Raw genomic sequence first — 24,211 nt, 5'->3', positions numbered from 1 at the left:
TTGCAGTTCCACCCTCATCCACTAGGGGCTGGTGTCAGAAGCGAGCAAATCCTCATTGACTCCCATGTTAAAAATACCAATTTCACAGCAGAAATAAACATGTTTACAGCCTGGTACCAGAACATGTTTTTGGTTTAAATGATCTAGTTTACACTCATGACAACTCTGAGGGGCGTGAATGTTTTTCTCAGCCTTTACATACAGTCTGTTCTCCAAAAGCCTTGGAGAACGGCTCTGATGTGCTTCTAGTTAGTCCAGTGAGTAGGGTGCCGTAAGGCGTTAGTCCAGAGTTCAAGTTCCGTCAACAGCGGGGAAGGTGGTGAGCCGAGGTGAGTAAGGATGGGGGTCCAGTTGAGTGAGGTGGGTGAGGAAGCGGAGGGGGGAAGGGCAGGAGCCGTGGAGGAGGATGGGACGTAGTCCTGAAGATCCGGGGTTCTAGCGGCGAAGGTAGTGGACGCAGTAAGTGGGTTCCTAAACAGGGCAAAGCAGACAGGGGTTCAGAGGCGAGTCCAAAGTCATAATCCAAAAACAATCCAAGGTCAGAGATCCGAATAATCAAATCACAAATACACAAGCGAGCAAACAGGCGAATACGAGTGGCAGGGGCCAACCAAAACTGTAGCAATCATCCGGCGTCGAGTGGTGTCTCCATCCTCCCTTTATACCAGAGCCTCTGACTGCGAATCCAGCTCAGCTGGCGTCCCCTCCGCTCCTCACCTGTGGAAAAGAACCTCAAAGGTGGTTTATTGAGGAAGAGCACTCACCTCGGCTCGTGAATCATGACAATAAGACGTAGGACATCCAGGTAAGGTTGGGTCCTCCCCCGCCTGGACATCCCCCTCCCCCATGATGGAACATAAGAGGAGCCAAGGTCTACCTGAGCCCGGGCCAGGCGCTGCCACATGTTCCGCCTTCTTACGGCAGCATACATGTCAGGACCCGACCCCCAAGGCCCCGCCCAGATCCCCACACGGGGCCGGCCACCCCCACATGTGCCTCCCTAACCAGCTGTAGCTTAGGGAGAGGAGAGGGTTGTCCAGCAAACAGTAACCCTAACCCCTGCTGGTGTGTGCTTGGTAGGGATGCTCCGGTCTGATCACGGGATCGGAAATCAGGCCAGATCACACGATTTTAATAGGATTGGATTGGATGTAACCGTTTAAAACAACAAATATGACTTTTTAAATGCATCCAGAGATAGAACAATGGCTTAGCTTTAATTTCAGTTAGTTCCTCTACATCAGTAACATTTGTTTCTTGTATTAAAACAACAAAGTCACGTCACCCAACTTACGGCAGCCACGAATTCAGACATCAAGGTGCAGCTGTTAGCTAGCAGGCTAACGCAGAGCTAACGTGTCTCCTCAGGAAAGCTAAGATATCTGCAGCTTGGTCTTTTAAACCGGACAGCGAAGGCAGAGCTGCAAAACGTCCTCTTCGCCGTGCTCCTCGCTCGACTGGCTAGATCACTAAATCCCTCGGGACATCAAAGGTTACGGTTTGTTCGTGCAAACCGCCATCAAGCCAAAAGAAGGAAACCACGCTGTTATCGCTGTTTGATGTCACATGTGATGTTGTTCCGCTCCACCGCCAGGATTAAAGCCACGAAAACACACCGCTGCACTTCTGGAGCGATGCTGGCAGTAAAGGAACCGCCGGGTCACACCTAAGCTTCACGTATATGGAACTGCATCGCTGCAATACTTTTATTTTGAAAATTACTGAAACCGTGTGTGATTTCCTGTCTAGCCCTGTGTTAACAGAACAAATAGAACCCGATTCAATCTTCAGCGGAGCGGCTGGTTTGAAAACACTCCATAATGAATTCCCTTTGGAGCAGCGCCGTTCGGCGCCGCTGACGCTTCCGGTGTGCGGCAGGGTTACCCCCCCACCCACCTGCTGGCGGTGGTCGGAGGGACCGGTTAGGCTTAGCGGTCTCTGTCAGTGCACCCCAGGGCAGCTGTGGCTACGATGTAGTCAAGAGTCAAGAGTCAAGAGTCAAGAGAGATTTATTGTCATATTCTCCACATGTGCGGGACATACAGAGAAATGAAATTCAGTTTCAGCACACACAATTCAAAGATCAGACATACGTGGGTAAGACACATAACAAGAATTGGTGACTGCGGTCATTCGCAACATGAGTCGCGCTACCTTAATAGTTAGATGAAAAGGGTGTTACATGAGGAAAGTTCAGGGAGGTAAAAAAAAGGCATTAACAGGGTTACACCAGCAGGGTGTAGCACTCCAATGCAAAAAAACACCCGACATGGAAGCACAGACAGCACGTGTACAACATCAGAGTCCAATGGGGAGGTGGGGGTGGGCGGGATCCTGAAGCCTCCAATGGGAGCTGCCACTGCGGCGCATCGACCAGCTGCAGAACAACAGGTGGGAGGGAGAGATAAGGAACAGAGAGCACATTGAGGTCCCTGCAGATATAGCCTGAAGGGAGAGGGTGAAGGTCGGGACACAGCATCTGTCGGCATTCCTCCTTTTGTGGGGGTGTGTTGAGGCAGCCTTGAGAGGCTGCTATGGCGTCGGATAAGGATAAACATGACTTTGTTTAGGGTAGACAGAGATAATCTTCCCCTCCGTCTTGTAGTCTCTAAGTGGTCATTCATGTCCACCAGTGAAGCCAATTTTACATTCCACATCCCCGCATCGTCCGGCGACCCTCTCCGAGATCAAATCCATCTTGCGCACTAACACAGGCAACGCCGCAAGGACATTGTCCAGCTTACGGTTCACCTCGAGTAACGTCCCAGTCTGTGAGGTCACCGCACGAGCGGCACATTCCGTGGGTACGGGTCGCACTCCAATCGCTCCCGTCTTCCCAAATTTCCAGAAAACCAGATATCCTCCCACTCCAATCAGAAGAAATCCAGTGATCATCAGGCCGAATATCCACAAATCTTCCACGTCCTCGATGGACAGCTGAGAGAGGCACACGATTCGCCAGACCTCCCAAGAATCGAGTGCATATCCCGATGCGAATGTCCCCTCGGGACAGGTGGGAGCCCCCTTCTCCGTTCTCATCGTAGAGAAAATTTTGTCAATCACGTTGAATGACCAATTAATTAAGTCCATATTTCCAAAAAAGAGTAGTGGTTTCAGGAGAAATGCAGAGAAGTGCTCTGTAGGCAGACAGGACAAGAGCCTTGGGGAAGCCGATAAGGGAGCTGAGAAAAAAGCGTCTGTACTCTCTGAAGGCTGATGTAGCTCATCAGCATGTGAATGGGTGAATGAATAATTGTGTTGTAAAGTACCTTGGGGGGTTGTAGCACCCTAGAAGACGCTATACAAATACGGGCCAACTAGAAAGCTCACTGGGCTTATTGTTGTCCTCCTTGCAGGTTTGTGGCCGGAGTGATCAGCAGAGAAAGAATTCCTACCTTTGAGCGGATGCTGTGGAGGGTGTGTCGTGGTAATGTGTTCCTGCGGAAGGCAGAGATTGAAGACCCTCTGGAGGACCCCACAACGGTCAGCCATTAACCTCGGTGGAGCAGTAGCTGAAAGAATGAAGGATGTGTTGTAATGATGCTATTTATGTCCAACAGGGGGACCAAGTTCACAAGTCGGTGTTCATCATCTTCTTCCAGGGTGACCAACTAAAAAACAGGGTGAAGAAGATCTGTGAGGGGTTGGTGTCACACGATGACCGTCCTTAGTTCCTGGTTAAAGGGTGTTGTTCGAGGCCATAACTTAACCCCGGCCGTGATTGTGGGTACCGGGATTCAGGAAGGAGAAACCCTGGATAAACGGAAGAATACGATGCTCTCTAGCCGATGTAAAAGAAGACAAAAATAAGTTGTAATGTCCTGCGTACCGCACTTCTTATGAGATATTGTTTTCTTTAGGGGTCTTCACAACAAACCTGCCTAATTAAAAGCCCAGGAATTAAAAATGGCCTTTGTCCTAGTGATGGCGCTGTTCGAACAGCCAAAGGCAGAGCGTTCCACAACCGAGCCCAACCACCGAGAAGCAGAGGTCTGGACTCGAGTCACATGACTTGGACTCCAGTCATAATTTTAATGATTTCTGACCTCCATCCATCCATTTTGCGACTTGAATCGACCTGCATCTGTTGCCTTGACGATGACTTGAGCATATTTGATATTTTAGCACAAAAGTGGCCCGACGTGGACAAAAACCACAGATTATTCCTCGGTCTTGTCCCGCTAATGCAGCGGCACTTTCTGCTGTTCGAGCGAATAAACGAAGCTTTAGGAAGTTTTAGTCTGGAATTTATTTATTATCGTCGTTAAATTGAAGTTTGCACAGATGACTTGAAAATTCAGAGTTAACAGACTTGTTCTTGACCTGGACTTTCACATCATTGACTTTGGACTCGACTTGGACTTGGTTGTCTTCGACTTGGACTTGCCTCGAGACTTGACTGGAAAGACTTGTGACTGACTTGTGACTTGCACAGCAGTGACTCGGTCACACCTCTGCCGAGCATCCACCTGGCGATTCTATGTTATGTGCTGTGATAGACAGCAGACGCTGGGCGGCAGCGTAATGGTGTGAAAATTAATTTAAGATGCTTAAATTAATAGCAAAAGGTTATTTATTAATCAGAAGATTCTTTTCATTCGATAAACTGGAAATGCAACCCTTTTCTGTGTTTCGCTTCAATAATGAGGCAAGTTTAAAAATGAAGAAATTTTATTACTAACAATTTTAAACTGAAAGATTTGAAACGACAATCATAAATGGCAGTTTTGATGAAAATCAATAACAGCTCTGATATTAGTTGTTTAAACACAAACCCGCGTTTGAATGGAGCTAAAATTCAGAATGATGAGTTTTGGACGCGTGAATGTACGGTAGTTCTCAGAAGGTTTCTTTCAGAGGGGATGGAAGGAGTTCTGGATGAAATGATGTTTTGCGGATAACTGAGTTATTTTTAGAGAAAACAGCGTCAAACGTCATCTGTCGTGTTCTACCTCACCCAAAACAGGACCACTTTGTGGGTCCGGACGTCAGGAGGATGGGTGGCCCTTCGGCTGGTAGAATAGACGCAAGTGTCCGACGGTCCGGTCCAGAGATGTCCCGGGTACACGGCTGTACGAAGTGTTTGGCAGATGCACGTTTCGTCTTTTAACTTAACTTCGGAAATCAAAAGTCTCTGGGAGAGTCTTGCGTTAGCTGGTTTACGGTTCGTTTGTTCTTTAGCCGTTCTTGTCGGCGTGACAGAACAGCTGGCAGAGGTCAGCAGGGCGGCCGTCCCTGGCTCCTCAGGAAGATGTCTCGTTCAGAACTGGACGTGAATCTGTGACGGTTTGTTTTTACCAAACTCTCTCAGAACCCCTCCCCCTCTCCCGGGAAGAAAGCTTGGTCATGCGTCAAAAACGTGATGCAGTCATTGTTTATCTGAACTCTGTGTTGGCTGAACAGGGTGAAGGTCTTCTTTGCTGAACACGTCTTTAATCATTATAATAATTATCATTATAATACCCAAAGCATAATAATCCATTTCATGTAATTAAGATACCTTTATAATGAGCCAAGTGATCATGTGGTAATGATTATTTAAACAGTAATAAAATCAATGAAATATTAATTATTATTTAATTATTATCATCGTGGCTTGAAGCGTCCTTCTTCTGACGGAGCAGCAGATACTGGTGTTATGATCTTGGCAGACATCGTGGCTCTTTGGGCTTTAACCTGTGGATTCAAGGTACTGTTTGACCCAGCTTGACCCAGCTGGGCAAATGTGACCTTTGGCACAAATCAGAGAACCTTCATCACGCTACAGCAGACCTCAGCGAACGCATAGACAGCAGGCGGTTTACAAGTGGCTGAAGATGAACAGGCGCCTCCCCAGATAAAGCTTTAGAAACAAAGTCTAAAACCTTAAAATCAATTCTAATTTCATCTAAGTCATCCTATAAGGCCACTTACACACTAGCGTCGGCTCCACTCTGCCTCAGCCCCCCCAGCCACGTTCGTTCCACACTGCCTGCTGACGTGATTGAGCACATGGGCAGTCTCTGGGCGGTGATGTCCTCCAATAGGAGGCTCCCTGGTACACGTGCTTTGAGCCAGCCAATCAGTCGGCAGTGGGCGTGTCAGCCATGTTCGGCTCCAGGCTGACCGCCTCGAGAAGAGGGCTGAAAAGACATCTGGTTGCACAAGGCTACACCTAAATGAGAAAACTCCCAATCCGGTGCGGGTGGAGTGGAGCTGACGCTAGTGTGTAAGGGCCTTCAGGTGCACCGGCATGTTGCGCCCTATCGGAGCTCTCATCTAGCTGTCTTTTTCCGCTGTGTTGTTCCTGCCCTTGGAGAATCAGGCTGCTCAGTGGTACATTGTATTGTGTAGTAGAAAAAACTTTCCTTCTGTCTTCCTCTCACACCGAGTGTTTGTCTGCAGGTTTCGTGCCTCTCTTTATCCGTGCCCAGAAACCCCACAGGAAAGGAAAGAGATGCTGGCAGGAGTCAACAGTCGCATTGAAGACCTCCAAATGGTGAGCTTTAAGTGATCTATTGAAGAAGGTTTCTAAGGCGTATTAGCAGGTTTGTTTACTGGATGACTACTCTGTTTAATTATTAACAATGCTCTTGACATCTCTCATCGACATATAAAAGCCAAAAATAGTTAGGATAACGTTAACCCAGACAATCCAAAAATGGGACAAGAGGCGGAGCTTAGCTACCTGCGGCAGAACTTTCTTCTAGATTTTTCCTGCAAATTAGCAACAAAATAGCCATTTTCGCTCCGAACCGTTCTTTGGGTTGACGTTGTTTCCGCTGTCATCAAGGATATAAACGTTACAGATACAAGAACGTCACTGGCACTTTAGCTCTCTTAGTAAGATGGCTGACTCTCATGTAGGAGACCTGGTTTCGATTCCGGGTGTGAATAAAGTTTGTTATTTGGAGTTTCTTTTTTACATAAATGATATATTTTTTTACAGTAAGATGCCCAAATTTTTATTTGAGACTCGCCGAACGGCATTGAATTCACAAATAAAAAGATGTGGGTTCAACTTTCATTTTGGAACAATTTTTCAAGCAAGGGAAGGGAATGATCTGAGCATGCAGGAGGACTGACCCATCATAAACCTTTGTCGGCTGTGCTGAAGAGAAAGGTACAGAACCAAATCATTGAATTAATTAGCTGCGTGTTCTCCTGTCCTCTGTCCTCCGGGCCACACACACACACACACACACACACACACACACACACACACACACAGCATGGAGGATGGGTCACAGCATGCGCGCCTCGTGCACGAGTCTACTATTGAAGCTGCCGTTACGCTTTTGGCCTGAGGGGGCGATCACGAGCATAAAAATTCAAAAGTCCCTTTAAAGAATAAAGTCCCACTAGTTGTCACACTGGGCTGCACAGATTTAATTCATAACTTTTATGGGCAAGATTTGCAGAGGCAGCGAAGGTGTTAAGGAGGTCCTTCGTGGTGGCCTAAGGATCAGGTCTCTGCTTTTTGCAGATGATGTGGACCTCTTGGCTTCATCAGAACATGATCTCCAGTTTTGCTGGAGCGGTTAGCAGCTGAGACCATGGTGTTGCAAAAATTTAGAATGCCTTCTCTGGGTCAGGGATGAGGTCCTGTCTCAAGTGGAGTACTTTAAATATCTCGGGGATAAGATTTGATCAATATCAAAGGCATTTTCAGTTCTGTGTATCGATCCAATTCCTTAACATGAAGTAGTTAAACCGGTGGACAGAAAGTACTTATACCTGTCAGTTTGTTTATGATAAATAATCAGTCCTACCTGTTTCAGTGGGAAACATCTTTCTTATGCACCCTGGGAAGGCAGAGGCGTCTTGTTCGGTGTTGCTGTAGCTTTAGTAGAGAGGGACACATCTCACCACAGGTCAGACTTGCTGGAGTCTGCTAGTGTGGAGGCTAAAGACGCTAGCATGGTAAACAGCGTTAGCTGATTAGTTACCTGCAGTGTTAACAGGAGAGGACGTGCCAACGTCACCGCTACTGCTGCCTGCAAATCCAAAAGTTGTAGCGGGTCAAAACATGTCAATAACGTTAAGTTATCGCGTATTTTGTGTCCAACGGCTTTTGTTTATCCGTAACGCGCCCTCGCTTGATAAAATATCTGCTTAGCAATTCTGCAAGTTACCCTGTTTTTATCCTTTCTTGTAAACAATAACCAAACTCCTGCTTCTGTAAGCTACGCAGCATGCACGGTGATGTCATTTGCGCCAACTGGAACTGATTAGGGGAATCGTTTGCAAAAGTGGCGAACGATTCCTAGGAATTGAAACAATGGGATCCAGTTCTCAACAAGAACTGGTTTTTGAATTCCAACCCTAATCAAGAGTGAGGGAAAACTGGAGCGTGAGCTCGATAGGTGGATTGGTGCTGCGTCTGCAGTGATGCGGGCGTTGTACCGGTCTGTCGTGGTGAAGAGAGAGCTGAGTCAGAAGGCGACGCTCTCGATTTACCGGTGGATCTACGTTCCTACCCTCACCTATGGTCATGAGCTTTGGGTGGTGACCGAAAGAACGAGATCGCGGATACAAGCGGCCGAAATGAGTTTTCTCCGAAGAGTGGCTGGACTCTCCCTTAGAGATAGGGTGAGAAGCTTGTTCATCCGGGAGGGGCTCAGAGTAGACCTGCTGCTCCTCCACATCGAGAGGATCCAGCTGAGGTGGCTCGGGCATCTGGTCAGGATGCCTCCTGGACGCCTCCCTGGAGAGGTTTTTTCTGGGCACGTCCAACCGGGAGTAAATTAGGGGTTTACAATCTACTCAACCCATCAAGGATCGTTTAAGCAACTTTTGCTGCTCTCCTCAGTCTCTCCTCATATCGTCAAGACTTCAGCTTTCAGATGGACAAGGACAACAACCCTCCTGTCTACCATCAACACAGTTTGGATTAGAACATTGAACACACACACACACGCACACACACCAACCCCAGGTGCAGCAGCGGCCCACCTTTTCACTCGGGAACACAAAGCTTCCAAGCGCCACTCCTACAGAGCACACTGATCCCAGGCAGCACCACCAGCTGCATCGGCCATCTGCACAATGGATGTGTAATCTGATCCTTCTGTATACACAGAGTAGTAAAAGATATGTTTTCTACCTTTAGCTGACAGTTTTGCCTCCTTCCTGTTGCCGACTAATGTCTTTGGAGTTGTCTGCATGTGGTTCTACCGACTGTTTTATGAAACGTTCTACTGTGCTCTTGTGAGTGAGGTTTTGGTGTTACAGAACAGAGCCTGGACTGGTGTTGTTTTTAAATCACATTCCATCAAGACCTTTCAAGCACGCCCTGAAATGTTGTTCCTCACTGCTGCTGCAGGTTCTGAACCAAACAGAGGACCACCGGCAGCGAGTGCTGCAGGCCGCCTCCAAGACCATGCGTGTGTGGTTCATCAAAGTGAGGAAGATGAAGGCCATTTACCATACACTCAATCTCTGCAACATTGATGTGACCCAGAAGTGTCTGATTGCTGAGGTGTGGTGTCCTGTTTCAGACCTCGACTCCATCCAGTTTGCATTGCGCAGAGGAACGGTGAGATGTGTTTTGCTTTTTAAAAATGCAGCAAAACTGTTGTAGTGGAGCCCACACTCAGGGTTTCCCCTGGCAGGCCACCAGGCCTTGCTTGGTCCCCCGTCATGGCCAAGCACCCCCGCTGTTACGGATGACCCACGGGAGCTAACTAAAGCTTGGTTTATGCTTGGCGCATTTACTTTCCGCTTGGTGATGCGGTTCGCGGCTGGAACGCGCTTCACAACTCGCAGCGTTTATGGTTCGTGCGGCTCGTCTCTGCGGTGAGCCAATATTCTCCCAAACTGTAGGGGGCAGCATGGAGCTCTACGGCATGCACCCAACACTACACCATAGTAGAAGTAGAAATGACTGTTTACAACATGGCATTCCAGCGTTTTAACAGCGTCCTCGTCTTTTCCGACAGTGCGAGCTATTTCTCTCCAAGAATTATTAACAACATGTTGATCACGGCGATCTCTGAGAGCTGAATCATACAAATGTCTGTATTTACCAACCTCTGCCGTACTAGTTCTTGCCAGTCCGCCATGTTTTTCCGCGTCCGTCCGTCCGCGTGGTTAGAAATTTTCCGAGGTGCGCGTTGTGGAAATTCTGGGCCGTGCGGAGGCGCGGTGGAGGGGTGTGGTTGTTAAAATGACGCAACTTTTCCGCGCGGAGCCGTGCGGACCTCGCGGACGCGTCAAGCATACACCAACCTTTATACTGCTTCAGCCTGTGAAGCATTTAGAAAGGGTAGAACACATAGACACGGAGCTGACGTCAGACTAGTGCTGTGGGTGTTAGCTTGTTATGATGGTGGATTTGACGGATAACGGCCTCTGCTGGCAGCAGCCCTACAGCTCGGCCTAGGTGTGATGTAGGAGGTAAAGCTGGGATGGTGCATGCCTGACATCATGTTTTTGACAGGAGAGAAGTGGCTCAACGGTGCCATCCATACTGAACAGAATGCAAACCAAGCAGACACCACCTACCTTCAACAAGACCAACAAGTTCACATCAGGCTTCCAGAACATCGTTGATGCCTATGGGATAGGCAACTATCGGGAAATAAATCCAGGTTTTGTTCAGAAGTGTTTGAGGATTCATTTGCACTGGTGTACGTTGGCCTCCAGATAACCAGTGTGTGGTCTCATCCTTCAGCTCCCTATACCATTATAACCTTCCCCTTCCTGTTTGCTGTCATGTTTGGGGACATGGGCCATGGTCTTCTGATGACTTGTGTTGCCCTGTACTTGGTCATCAGAGAAAGTCGCATCCTTGCTCAGAAGAGTGACAATGAGGTACGTATTTTTAAACAAGTTATCTCATTAAACACAAAGTGGTCCTGCTGGTTGACCATAGGGTGCCTGTGACGAGGTGATGCTTGTGCCGGCAGATGTTCAACATGGTGTTTGCTGGTCGCTACATAATCCTTCTGATGGGCATCTTCTCCATCTACACTGGCCTCATTTACAATGACTGCTTCTCAAAGTCCCTGAACATGTTTGGTTCTGGCTGGAGTGTCAGACCCATGTTTAGCACCAAAGGAGCTAACTGGTCGTAAGTCTACCAGCTCTCAGCTGTGCCACTGATTGTTGCTGGGGGGTAGTCCCCTGTAAGACCTGTACATGTAAACTGTTTTGTCCATTTCCTGCTGTAGGTTTGAGACTCTTGATAGAAATGCAGTTCTGCAGTTAGATCCTGCTGTTCCTGGTGTGTTCGGTGGGCCTTATCCTCTTGGAATTGACCCAGTAAGATGTGTGTGTGTGTGTGTGTGAGTGTGTGTGCGTGTGTGTGTGTGTGTCTCACATGCTGGTTTCCTTTGCAGATCTGGAATGTTGCCACCAACAAGCTAACGTTCCTGAACTCGTTCAAGATGAAGATGTCGGTGATCCTTGGCGTTACCCACATGCTGTTTGGAGTGTCCCTCAGCCTCTTCAACCACCTGTATCTTGTTCTCTCTACATTAAGATTCGACAGCTATTTTCTTTTCTCGCTGTCAACAGTTTTACCTGAATGTGACATATGTGAAACAAGCTAGCTTTTCAATGCAAACATAATAACGGAACACTCTCGTCGGGCATTATCCTTGAGATGCTTCTGTCAGAACCAAACACCTGCAATGCCAGAGTAAACAAGATAGTGCTAAACACCAGTCACCATTTTCTAGGCCCAAACGTCTGTTGTTGTCCGTGACTTCAAACTGTTTTCTTTTAGTGACTTTGGTAGTTTGTCTTGAAGTTGAAGTGTGGTAACAGCCGGCTGTTTCTCCTTCTCTGATGATATTGAGCAGAGAACCTTCTCATACCAGTGGTGCTCTGATGCTAAGTACCTCAGGTCGTGGTGGAGGCCTAGCTGTTGTTTTCAGAGACCATCTTCCATGTAGCTCTACAACCTCTGGTCACTTTGCTTCCTTTGAACTGCAGCTGATTAAAGTCGGGCGTAAGGACCCGTTCTACTGTGCTGTGGTCTATCGTCCTCCTGGTCCAACCAGCTCTTTCCTTCAGGAGTTTAGTGACTTTCTATCCTCCACTGTGAAGCTGTCCAGACTGGTGATTGTTGGTGACTTTAACATCCACGTTGATGATCCCTCTGATCTCTTTGCCATGAATTTCTCCAGCCTTATGGACTCCTTCAGCTTTACCCAGCATGTTTCTGGCCCCACACACACCAGGGGGCACACTCTAGACCTTGTTTTTACCCTGAGTCTAAATGCTGACAGTGTTTGTCCTGAGGATGTTTATGTTTCAGATCACCATTGCATTTTCTTTAACTTGTCAGTTTCTGCGTCCCCACCTCCTGCTCGCCGTCTGGTTAGTTCTCGTTTTCTTAATGAGAGCACAGCTAGCAATGTTTCTGCTGCTTCTGATCCACCCTGTTCTTCTGATTAGAGCCTTACATGGACAAGCACCATCATACATTGGCGATCTTCTCAGTCCCTACACCCCCAGCAGGTCCCTGAGGTCCAGTGACCAAAGCCTACTAGTTGTGCAGCACCAGGCTAAAGGTCAAAGGGGGCAGGTCATCTGCTGCTCTTTAGCGTGACCTTTGTCGTCACCCTTTCCTTTTTCTGTTCTTTCTACTAAATCTGCTTTTCTTGGGATTCACTAATTACCTCTTTTTTTATTCATTTTGTCTTTCCCTTTCCTCACATTTTTAATCACACTTTCTTACCCCTCCAAACTGGATGATTTGATCATTTTAAATGTTTTCTAGTTTTTATTTTTTTATTGTTGTTGTCAAGTGAAAAGCAGTTTATGATTTTTATCTTTAGAGGAGCTGTATAAAAAGTAGTTTCTTCTTCTTTTTCTTCTAATGACTGGAGGCAAGGCAGCTTTATTTCTAGAGCACATTTCAAACACAAAGGCAACCCCCCCCCCCCACACACACATACACACACACACACATTTTTTATGCTTCTGGCGCCCGTGCCCACCACAATACATCTGTAGCTGTACTGCGTTAAAGCGTTGTTAAGAGGCGTGAAACAACATTGTGGGCTAGCTTGTTTTGCAGATCTACCATTGTAGCTTTAAGCATCAGCATTTCTAGCATTAGAACGTTAGCACAATGTTTACTTTGCTATAAATATTTTCCTTCGGGTCTTCCTTCACTGCTCTGCAGGTACTTTAAGAAGCCTTTGAACATTTTCTTGGGCTTCATCCCGGAGATAGTCTTCATGTCCAGTTTGTTTGGCTACCTGATCCTGCTGGTCTTCTACAAATGGACAGCCTATGATGCTAACACCTCTAAAGACGCTCCCAGCTTGCTCATCCACTTCATCAACATGTGCTTGTTTAACTACAATGACCCAACCACCAAGCCCCTCTACAGTGGACAGGTGCTGTTAACACCTCTTCTCCGTCCTGTTAAAAATGTCCTAAAGCAATATATGAAACTTAGTTGAGGCTCACAATGACCCAGGAACCCTGACAAATGGCCAAACACATCACCATAATAAAGCCCACAATGGAAGTAGACCCGCCCACTTGGCTGGGACATGAATATAAGAAATGCCGATTGGCCAGTAATTAGAGCCCTGCACGGGCCTAAAATCTGAGCCCGTGTCCGGCCCGGCCCGAGGGGGTGGAGCCCCAGCCCGACCCGAGGGGGTGGAGCCCCAGCCCAGCCCGGTCCGAGAAGATTTTCAGGATTCTCTGGCCCGACCCGAGCCTGACTTTTTTTTTAACCTTACATAATGTTTTAGCGTGATAGGATGCTCCGTGTTCTGATTATCCGTGGGAAGCGTTCTGCAGTAAAATAAAAACAAAGAAAAGACAGAAAAACAGCATCAGTGCAGCTTTTTTTTCTAACAGAGCGTATTTTTCGAGCGGCAGATTAAATTTACGAACACCATATTAATTGGATGCGTTTGTAAATTTAATCTGCCGCTCTGAAAATGCGCTCTGCAGTTAGAAACAAACCAGCGATGAATGCTGTATTTTTTTAACTGCCGAGCGAATTTATTCACAGAAAAACAGAACGCTGCCATTTTCATGAGAATAAACGAATGGTTTCTGACATCAAAGTGGACGTAAGATGGCGTATTAGAACAGGGGCACATGTTTCAATCAGCAGTTTGAGAATTCGTTTATGTCGGCGCATTTATAAACCACACACACCTTAACTGAGCTAACGGTGTGTGAGAAGCAGGCAGGTGCTGCTGCGTTCAAGTGTTTCAGGTTTTTTTTATGAATTCGATTAAAAATGAAGGCGCCCGGCCCGGCCCGTGTCCGAGGTAATTACACAGTCGTTGGCCCGAAGCCCGGCCGTCGGGCCGACCCGACCCGAGGGCCGGGCTTCAGTGCAGGGCTCTACCGGTAATGGCTGACTCCGATTCTGAAGATATTCACTCGTCCAGTGTTTGTGCGCTCTGGGTCTGTGTCCAGGGGGAATAAGGGACAGGCTGGGTGTAGAAAGGACGGTAAAAACACAGACGAGTGAATTAGCTCCCATCACAAATGTGGGGTCGTGCTGACGATTTTTGCCATTTACAGTTTACCTTTATCTGTAATTATTTTCAAACTACAACCTTTTGCAATAGTCATCTCAAAAGTGAATATTTGATTAAAAACTCTGGCACTGCGAGTGTGTTAGAGCAGAGAAACAACTAAAACAAGCTGGGTAACAGACCAGGACCAGGATATGTCTAAGCTTCACCTCTTCTCTTGTCTTCCAGTAGGATTCATGGTTGTTTGTAGAAAAGCTGTTCTGAGTTTGTCTTTTTAGTATTTTCAGCTCCAAAGTCCCGCAGAAGTACGCAGGTTAGTCGGCTGAGCTGTGTGGGGCCTAGTGCTGACCCCCTCCCCCGTTTGCCTCTGTAGATGGGGATCCAGGTCCTGCTGGTGCTGATTGCCCTGGCTTGTGTTCCCTGTATGCTGATTGTGAAAACCATGGTGCTTCGACGCCAGCATCTGTGGAAAACACACGTGGTACGTGTCTCTCAAACCACCAGTTACATTTCCCACATGGTGATGATGTTTTTGATTGAGCCTTTGTCCTCACTCCTTTCTTGCCTCATCTCATTAGTCATGCGTCTTGTGTTGTGTTGCGTTGAACGGTGCTTGGAACCCCGGGGGAGGAGTGGGCGATTTCAGTCCCATCACTCTAAAGACCTGGGCGTCATGTATTTAGCTGCTTACGGAGTTAACTGTGTGAGTAATTTTCTATGTAAACATCATGATTTATAAAGAAAACGTGAGGAGAAAATGTAACTTTGAGCAAAGTGACCCTGGTGGAAGAGTGGAAACTGGTAGCAGCAGTGAGACAGGGACATGGTGAAGTTAAGCTTGGTTTATGCTTGACGCGTTCACTTTCCGCGCGGTGATGCGGCTCGCGGCTGGAACGCGCTTCACAACTCGCAGCGTTTATGGTTCATGCGGCTCGTCTCTGCGGTGAGCCAATATTCTCCCAAACTGTAGGGGGCAGCATGGAGCTCTGCGGCATGCATCCAACACTACACCATAGTAGAAGTAGAAATTACTGTTTACAACATGGCATTTCAGCATTTTTAACAGCGTTCTCGTCTTTTCCGACAGTGCGAGCTATTTCTCTCCAAGAATTATTAACAACATGTTGATCACGGTGATCTCTGAGAGCTGAATCATACAAATGTCTGTATTTACCAACCTCTGCCATACTAGTTCTTGCCGGTCCGCCATGTTTTTCCGCGTCCGACCGTCCGCGTGGTTAGAAAATGTCCTAGGTGTGCGTTGCGGAAAGTTTGGGCCGTGCGGAGACGCGGTGGAGGGGCGTGGTTGTTAAAATGACGCAATTTTGCCGCGCGAACCTCGCGGACGCGTCAAGCATAAACCAACCTTTACAGACCTGTAGACACCACGCACACACACACACACACTCACACACACACTCACACGCACACACACACACATACACACGCACACACCTACACACACACACCAGTGGACCATAAAGGGGGCAAAGGTTAGGAAGAAGGGCCCAGCGCTGACGGGGACCCCAAAAGATTTAATTTTAGTTACATTAAATAAAAAATAATCAACACTGTACTCACAGTAATGAAACAATCTTTTTTTCTTCATAAATGTCGTCTGTCACAGAGGTCTCTACTTTATTTAGAAACTCACAGGAGCCCCCGTCCCTGCTCTTTAACTGGTACGGCCCTGCCTGACTGGGTGCGCTGTGGGCGCAGCGTCTCTGAGCAGCACCGACGTCTGGAGTCGGTCCCAGTCCCGGAGCGGAGGACAGGAGGGAGAACAGAATCAGGCTCATTAATAACAAATGTGATAACGAACACTAAAGTAAGGAAACCGCTTAGAAATAAAAATAAAAACAAAACTTTGTAAAACAAAAGGAAACGGAGTTGAGCGTTCACAACTGTTTGCAGAAGATTAGCTGCAGTTTCATTAATATGAAGTCCAGTTTCAGTTCCTGTTCTAATTTGTCTACTCGTAGCCCTTAAGCTAGCTGCTCTTGGACTAGCATCACTCTTGTGACCAATCGCTGAAGCGCTTTGATGCACGCCCGCCTACCGCCGGCACCACATGGGTGATGTTCGTCTCCTTTTCATTCTTCCCAGCTGTTATGCTAAGAGCTCATCCTTGGTCTTCGTGTTAGCTTGCTAACACGTGATGCTAATATGGAAATAGATTACCTTACCTCGACGTTGGTCCACCTCATGGCTGTGAGCGACAACCTTCACCATACAAGGTATGTTCCTGGGCTCCGGCCCCATTTGTGCCGCGCCCTTTTCAGCTCAAGCTCCCTACGAGTGGACCTCTTCACATCAAGCTCTGAGGACATCTTCTGGTGGCTCAGGATTATTCGCTGGATGTGGTGGCACTCCAGCTGAGGATGATGATGATGGGGCTGGCTACAACAGCCCTTCCGTCCCTCCTGGTCTATCCGGAGGTCGACGAGGCCCCCAAAGTGGCCACAAGGCTCTACAGCCATCCCGGTCTCACCGGCGGTCGGCGTCCAGGCCCTATATAGTCCCTTCTGGTCAACGGAGGTTGACGCCGAGGCCTCCTCTTTAGGCGCCCGCTCCGAGCCTCTCACCAGCAGAGTGATGCTCTGGAAAGCGGCCTGCCATCACCTCACCAGTCTCAGACTGCGAAATCCTCCACATCCCAGTCTGGCTCCATTTAGCGGGAAATATTGGCGCCACAGACCCTCAGCCCTGACGACCGCACCTCCTAGCCACCACGGACCATCAGCCAGTACCTAGCCTGAGCCTGCCACGCTCACAGCGTTAATCTCCATGAACCGGACCAGACCCAGCACATACTGCTCGAAGGCTGGAACTGACGCAGCTCTCCGCTGGCTTAATGCGGCCGGCTCTCTGTGATGTTTACATCACATGCTGGGATCTCATCGGCCTCTCCACACATCTGCCAGTGTAATTAAACTTGCTGAACTGACTGTGAGAAGCCTGACGAGTTGTCCTGCTTCATGCATCATGCCAGCGACGATCTGCATAAGTCACCATGGTGGAGTTTGTTCACTGCCACCTCCACTCATGCAGGACTGCTGTGTTGAGCATGTGAGCCTGCTGCCATTCAGGTCCACCTTCCAGGTATCCTAAACTAATGTCCAAGGGAGGACCACTCCATTCGGTTTGGCATTTCCATCCCAGTCTGATCGCTCAGACCAGGAACGGGCTCGGCTAACCACCATCGTGTTTTATCCCTGAGCCCACGAGATTGGACCTTACTGGAACAGACGCTAAGATGCTTCTCATGCGTTTTCTCACCGATTCCTTGACTTGTGGATCAGTTGTCGGGTGATTTGGATCTCATTGACCCTGATAGTCCCCGATGTGCCCTGCACCTTGGTCCCTGGGTGTACAGCAGCTTGTTAAGAGCCTCACCATAGCTGCTTCAAAATAAACAAACAAAACTAAAATGGCGTATCTCCTCAGACAGGAGGTCTGAATGGGACGGTGGTTTAGAGCTGAAGTTAAGTTTGCACTAGCTGTCGCAGAGCGGTGAGCTGTAGACACAGCCACGCTCAGGAGCCATTTGGTGGTGAAAGCACTTGGAGGCTTCACCCCCTCGTGACTCCGTTAGTTAGCACGATTTAGTGTGCACGTGCCTCCTCTACCCATGCACTAAGTGGACTGCTTTCTACGGTGCCCACCCTTCCCTCTCATTTGTAATCAGCGCTCCATTCAACTCAGATTACCGTCTAAATCAGTCCCCCACCCAGGGCCGTACCTGGACTGTTGAGAGGCCAGAGCCAAGGCCTCTCGTCCTGGGCTCCTGTCTCTCAAAGCTTCCTAGGAAGCTTCCTTGGGCTTCTATCCTGGTTATCCTTCCTGCAGGTGCTACTGGTCAGAGCCCCCCCCCCCCTTCAGCACTTTTCATATGTATGCTGAAGTCATCTCTTCCTGTCGTCACCGTTATGACACATGCCGAGTCTGTCTACCTGTCATCATGGCTAGAGACAGATGGGGTTGTAAGGTCATCAGGTGACACGGACCTGCGTTCTGCTCTCTAGTCCCCTTCAACAGTGTTCTTATGTGGTCTCCTTAACCTCATCAGAGCCATAAACCTGTTCACTCAGGTTCCTGTTGCCACCCACTGTGATTACCAGCCCAGGGCTGGTGGTCCTGCCATCTTAGAGCATTATTAGCCTTTTCGATTCCAGGACATTTACCTGGATGAATGTTACGTCCTCCCCACAATCCTGACGAGGAGACTACTTCTGTCCACTCTTCTCAGTGTGCATGATTGGTTGCTGTAGCTCACACACCTGCTGAACAACAGAGACCGTTCCATCAGACGCCCTCTGTCGGCCCAGCACCTTCACGCTTCCTGTGTGAAGCTGTTTCACTCACTAATGCTTCACCGGGGCATAATTCCCCGGTAAGCTGAGAACACATTCCATCAGAGGGTTTTCCTCTTCCACGGGGATGAACAGTGGTATGTGGATCTAAGACTTCTGCCTGGCTGCAGCTTGGTCGTTCATTTGTTCTTATCCTGAGATGTGTGTTCAGCATCCGTCTCTCTCAGTGCTCAGAGCGTCGATGGCTGGTTCATTTTCCGCTTCCTACCACAAATGCATATGCCACATGCTGACTTGTTTACCCGAGTCATGTGTTACCACAGCCATTGCCCATGGGTTTTCATTCAGGCCCCATTACTCCCGCCTTGGGTTACACTGGGGCTTCCTTCTGTCCCACTGGTCACCTACCTCCTGTCTGGGGCGGTGCTGGTTACCCTTCGGGTCGGGTAAGTCCTCTGTTTACCCGACTGGCTGTGATTCAGGAGAACTCTTCCTGAGTGTTCCCCTGCTGGGTGAATACACACTGTGACGCCACACACGGTCTCTCTGGCAGCATCAGCCCTCTCTCTAGAGCAGACCTGGGCATTTTACGGCCCGCGGGCCACATCCGGCCCTTTGGTTGACTTTGACCGGCCCGCGTAAGGTTAATTGGAAATTACAAAATAAATGTATTTTCTCATTTTACCTCATGCATGGACTAAGGCTGCATTGCTTTTATTTTGAAGTTGTATTTTATGTGCACAATGACGCAATACGTATAGCAACAAGTGCCTGCGGTTGACATGGTGATTGTAGCCTGAGAAATGTCCGCTCATGCAAAAAAAAAAAAAAAAAAGAAAGATGCCGAATGCAGGATTTTCAACAAAAATTGGACTGCTAAGTATTTTTTTTACTGAAGTCGGAGGTAAAACCGTGTGTTTGGTTTGCGGGGAGGAGATTGCCGTGTTTAAGGACTACAATTTGAGTCGGCATTACGACAAGAAACACTCGGAAAAATACAAGAACTTGTCTGATGCTGAGAGGGCACGGACATCCGAAGCTTTGCTAGCAAAGTTGCAAAAGCAGCAAGGCTGTTTTACTAAGCTTCACACATCCAGGGATGCAGCAACCACGACCAGCTTTGTGATATCCCACAAAATAGCTAAAAACAGCGAACCGTGACCAGGAGGATGGAGGACATTGCGGGGAACCTGGAGCTTCAGCTGCAACGTGAAGTGGCAAGTTTTGACTTTTTCTCATTAGACGGGAGCTGTGATGTCCGGGACACAGCCCAGCTGCTCGTATTTGTCCGGGGGATAACGGACTTCAAGCTCACAGAGGAGCGGGCAGCAATGCGGTGGATGAGAGGGACAACGACAGGGAGTGATCTTTTTACAGAGGTAAATGCGTGCACGGACACTCTGGGATTGAAATGGGAGAGACTGTCACAGCCGGGCGTACACTGTGCGACTTTTTCACTTTTTTGAGCCGATTTTCCAGTCGTGCGAGAAGCCACGACATCGGGGCGAGTTTTGCGCCGAGCGGTCGTGTACAGGGGGTTACGAGAGGCGATTAACACCACGTGACCAGCCGCCGATCAGCAGTCGTGAGGTCGCAGGGACTTCTGGTGTGTTTAATATTTCGCTCGTCCCTCGTGAGGGTATCGCACTGTTGAAGCGGCGCTGCGAGCAGCTGCGACCCAAAAAGTATCAGAACCACTCACGGCGCATGCGCGCGCAATCCTGCATCAACGCTTGTCGCTCGCTATTTCCCTAATAACACACGCTGTTCGTTTTTGTTTCTACACGTTTTTTTTACTCACGAAGATTGTCAAGAAAGCGTGTTTGTCGTGTTCATGTCAAATTAAACTGATCACAAAACACAGATTCACTTTCTTTATTTCGTTTTCCTCATCCAACCCCCATAAATCCCTGTGTGTCCTCCTGCAGCACTCCCGAAGGACAACAGGCAAAACAAGACAAAAAAGTCTAACGTGTTGAGTAAAAACTGCTATTTTTAGCACATTTTTAGGGCCGACGTGTTGCTACCAGACGTACAGTGTGAGCAGTCAGGTCGCATGCGAGAACTGGGTCGTACAGTGTGAGCACATGACTCGTGAGATCTGCCCTGCGAGGAAGTCGTACAGTTTGAGCTGAAGCCGAGTGCTACAAGTGAAAAAGTCGCACAGTGTACGTCCGGCTTTACATGGAAAAATGTCGGACTTTTGAAACTCGTGCAAGATAAAGTGACAGAAATCGATGCAGATCAAAAATAGGTGTTTTTGCATTGAATTATACACCAACATGTGTTGTGCAAGTCAGTGCTAAAAATCAACCATGTTACTGATGTTGTTACTAAAGTAATAAACTTCATCAGGGCGCAGGCGATGGATCACAGACAGTTTGTGGCTCTTGTGGAGGACTCCACACAGCTGTCAGATGGCTCAGCCTGGGGAAAGTGCTGAAGAGGGTTTGGGACTCGAAAGCAGAGATTCAGGATCTCTGCTGGATTTCTACTCTTCTCTTAAGGAGGAGGACTTTCCAAACCTGAAGAGACGTGCTCAGAAGATGTTGGTTCTCTTCAGCTCTACCTACATTTGTGAACAAACATTTTTCAATGATGAAGTTTACAAAATTCAGGTATAGATCCTCTCTCACTGATGATCATGTGTCAGCTGTGCTTCGCTTCTCCACCTCAGACATTCAACCTGACTTTGATGCACTCGTTAAAGCCCAGCAGAGACTAGATTTCTCTCACTGAATAAGAAAAAAATCACTTAAAAACACAAAATAAGGTGTTTGGACCACAAATGTAGGCAACTAGCAGTGAACTGGGACACTTTTTTTAAACCTCTTTCTCAAGATCACAGTTCAGTGATTTTATTTTACAGACAATACTGTGTGTCTGTAGAACGCTAAGAACCTCTTTCCAACAATATTTGAAACTCAGAATGTGTTTTGGAGTGAATGTGACTGAAACTGTTAACTAATATAAGTCACAAATGTTTAACAAAAACCAAATGTGCACACTTTGTTTACCATTGCCTTGGGAAATTTGAATAAATCACATTTTTGTAAGACAACCTCACTTTTTCCTTTTTGCTCATTTATAACATTTAGTCTACTCTTACCAGCTTGAAGAAACAATGGTATTTACTGCTTTTTATAAAGAAATACCATTAATATTATGCATAATTGACTTCAGCCTTTTGGCCTGCGGCCCTCCACAATATTTTCTATTTCTCATGTGGCCCCATGGAAAAAATAATTGCCCACCCCTGCTCTAGAGTGTGTCTTTCTTTAGCAAGGGTCTTTCCTATGGATGCCTCCCTATGGTCCGAGCTGAACCAGTGTGGCGTAAGCTCATCCAGCTGCGCATTATTCCAATAACAGCTAGCTTAAGGGCTAAGACTAGACAAAATAGAACAATGGTTAAGTATGGTAACCCCTGATTCAATGAATCTAGTCGCAGCCCTTAAGCCAATGGCCCCACTGGTTCTGATAGGACCAGGAGCCATAGGAGATGAACCGTGGAGCTACTCTACTTATATACCCATGTGGCGCCCTTGGTAGGCAGGTGTACATTAAAGCTTTTCAGAGTGGCATTGTTCCAATAGCTGCTAGCTTAAGGGCTAAGACTAGACTCAGAGTCTGGGGTTACAATACGTAACCAACATTTAGTTTTCTTGCTGCATTAAGCCCGGGGCACACAGAAGACACATGCGCTACGCTACCCTAATGGTCACACAGGACTCGCTATGCCGTTGAACGCTTCTTGGAAAATTGCAAAATCGATAGTCACAACATCACGCGGGACTTGAGAACAGGAAGCAGAATGTGACTCTTGTTTATACGTGATCCGGCTTGCCGTCATGTCTTGTGTTACTCGAATTAATTAAAAATGGGCAAGTACACTATTTGTAGTATAGAATAGTACTTTGCTTTGAAGTTATCAATACTGTAATCAAGTCGCATTCATAAGCTCCTCGTCCATCTTTTGGCGGTTGGGTTTGTGCCGTGGAGCCATTCCACGTCGTAATGTCTGCTGCAAAGTACTCCACAAAGTTGTAAACATTCGCGCCACGGTGCTTAAAATAGAACTGGCGCCCCTGACACACACACACACACACACACACACACACACACACACACACACGCACACACACACACACACACACACACACACACACACACGCACACACACACACACACACACACACACACACACACGCACACACGCACGCACACACGCGCACACACGCACACACACACACACACGCGCACACACGCACACACACACACACACACACGCACGCACGCACGCACGCACGCACACACGCACACGCACACACACACACACACACGCACGCACGCACGCACACACACACACACACACACACACACACACACACACACACACACACACACACACACACACACACGCACGCACACACACACACACACACACACACACACACACACACACACACACACACACACACACACACACACACACACACACACACACACACACACGCACACACACACACACACACACACGCACGCACAGTTCAATTTGATTTATTTCTGTAATTCCGTTTAAAAGTGAAGCTTGTACGAAGGGTTGGGCATCAAACATCGACTGGAACAGAGTCCGTCAGTTTTTACCAGAATCATTGAATTTTTTATTTTGATTCCTAGTTTTGAAAACCAGTCGCTGACCAGTAGAAGAATTTGCGGCCAATGTCCGTGAAAAAAACAAAAAAACGTGATCTGAACGTGACTACCGCCTGTATAGTCTGCTTACACACTGCTGCGCTAACGGCGCTTACACGTGTTTCCTACTGGAGGTGGTTGGGAGGGTCTGGTGGTGCATACGGCAGCCTAGACTCTGTCCGTGTGTCCCAGGACCGCTGTGGCTACCACCATGGGCGGCTCCAGGATTTGTGTAGTTGCTTGGTCGGTGTTTGGGGTTGGTGCTCTCCGTCGGCACGGACTGAAAAGTGCGGGGGGATAAGGTGACTCATCAGTTTGGATGATTAGGGAGTGCTCCACACGCGCCGGATCGGCGTTCAAGTCCCGCTCCTGGTTTGATGCCAGCCACGGCTCTCTCCACGCAGTTTATACAAGATTTAAACAGGAAACGGGAAACTGTCAAAAAGGCGGCCCAGAGACTGCTCACGCTACTCTCTGGGCCGCCACATGGGTGGTGGGGCATTCGCTAAGCCGTAGCTTTAGCAACCCCTAGCTACGGCCTGGCACCGCCCATGGCTACCATGATGGCTCATCACCATCAGTGGGGGAATGGGTGAGGGCCCTAGAAGGTGCTATACCAAATGTACCATTTATCTCAGCGTTTCCTGCTGCTCTCTTCTGGAAGAGCTCAGAGCTTGCTCATTAGCTGCTCTACCAGTCTAAAGGTCACAGCTCTGATGACCACTGATGTCGTGGCCTTCACCAGTTCCTCTAGTTCCTC

At 48.0% G+C, this 24,211-nt stretch overlaps 2 protein-coding genes across 5 annotated transcripts in view; both read left to right on the top strand.

Annotated features, from left to right (window-relative positions):
* The window catches only part of LOC107374275 (V-type proton ATPase 116 kDa subunit a 1), a 66,258-nt gene that overhangs the window by 34,167 nt on the left and 7,880 nt on the right, over window positions 1–24,211 (top strand). For all 4 annotated transcript variants that reach the window (XM_054736401.2, XM_054736400.2, XM_070545339.1 and 1 more), the window contains exons 7-17: window positions 3,357–3,483; window positions 3,561–3,643; window positions 6,385–6,478; window positions 9,305–9,517; window positions 10,421–10,571; window positions 10,655–10,794; window positions 10,890–11,053; window positions 11,154–11,244; window positions 11,322–11,440; window positions 13,118–13,334; window positions 14,818–14,925. In XM_054736401.2, coding sequence (XP_054592376.2) covers window positions 3,357–3,483; window positions 3,561–3,643; window positions 6,385–6,478; window positions 9,305–9,517; window positions 10,421–10,571; window positions 10,655–10,794; window positions 10,890–11,053; window positions 11,154–11,244; window positions 11,322–11,440; window positions 13,118–13,334; window positions 14,818–14,925 — 1,507 coding nt within the window. The remainder of the gene's footprint in view (window positions 1–3,356; window positions 3,484–3,560; window positions 3,644–6,384; window positions 6,479–9,304; window positions 9,518–10,420; window positions 10,572–10,654; window positions 10,795–10,889; window positions 11,054–11,153; window positions 11,245–11,321; window positions 11,441–13,117; window positions 13,335–14,817; window positions 14,926–24,211) is intronic.
* Window positions 19,785–21,424, top strand: LOC139063460 (general transcription factor II-I repeat domain-containing protein 2-like). The gene is made up of 2 exons (XM_070545340.1): window positions 19,785–20,136; window positions 21,113–21,424. The coding sequence occupies exons 1-2, from the start codon at window positions 19,927–19,929 to the stop codon at window positions 21,284–21,286; spliced, it is 384 nt and encodes a 127-aa protein (XP_070401441.1). The 5' UTR covers window positions 19,785–19,926; the 3' UTR covers window positions 21,287–21,424.

The sequence above is a fragment of the Nothobranchius furzeri genome, chromosome 16 (genome assembly GCF_043380555.1).
Source record: "Nothobranchius furzeri strain GRZ-AD chromosome 16, NfurGRZ-RIMD1, whole genome shotgun sequence".
Taxonomy (NCBI): Eukaryota; Metazoa; Chordata; class Actinopteri; order Cyprinodontiformes; family Nothobranchiidae; genus Nothobranchius; species Nothobranchius furzeri.
Note: the sequence above shows the minus strand (reverse complement) of the source record. Positions and strands in the feature narration are given on the sequence as shown.

Excerpts from the sequence above, each read along its gene's own strand:
- LOC139063460 (XM_070545340.1), top strand. The coding sequence starts at position 19,927 with ATGGAGGACATTGCGGGGAACCTGGAGCTTCAGCTGCAACGTGAAGTG. Across the intron at positions 20,137-21,112 it reads GGAGTGATCTTTTTACAGAG|GGCGCAGGCGATGGATCACA; the intron begins GTAAATGCGTGC and ends AAACTTCATCAG.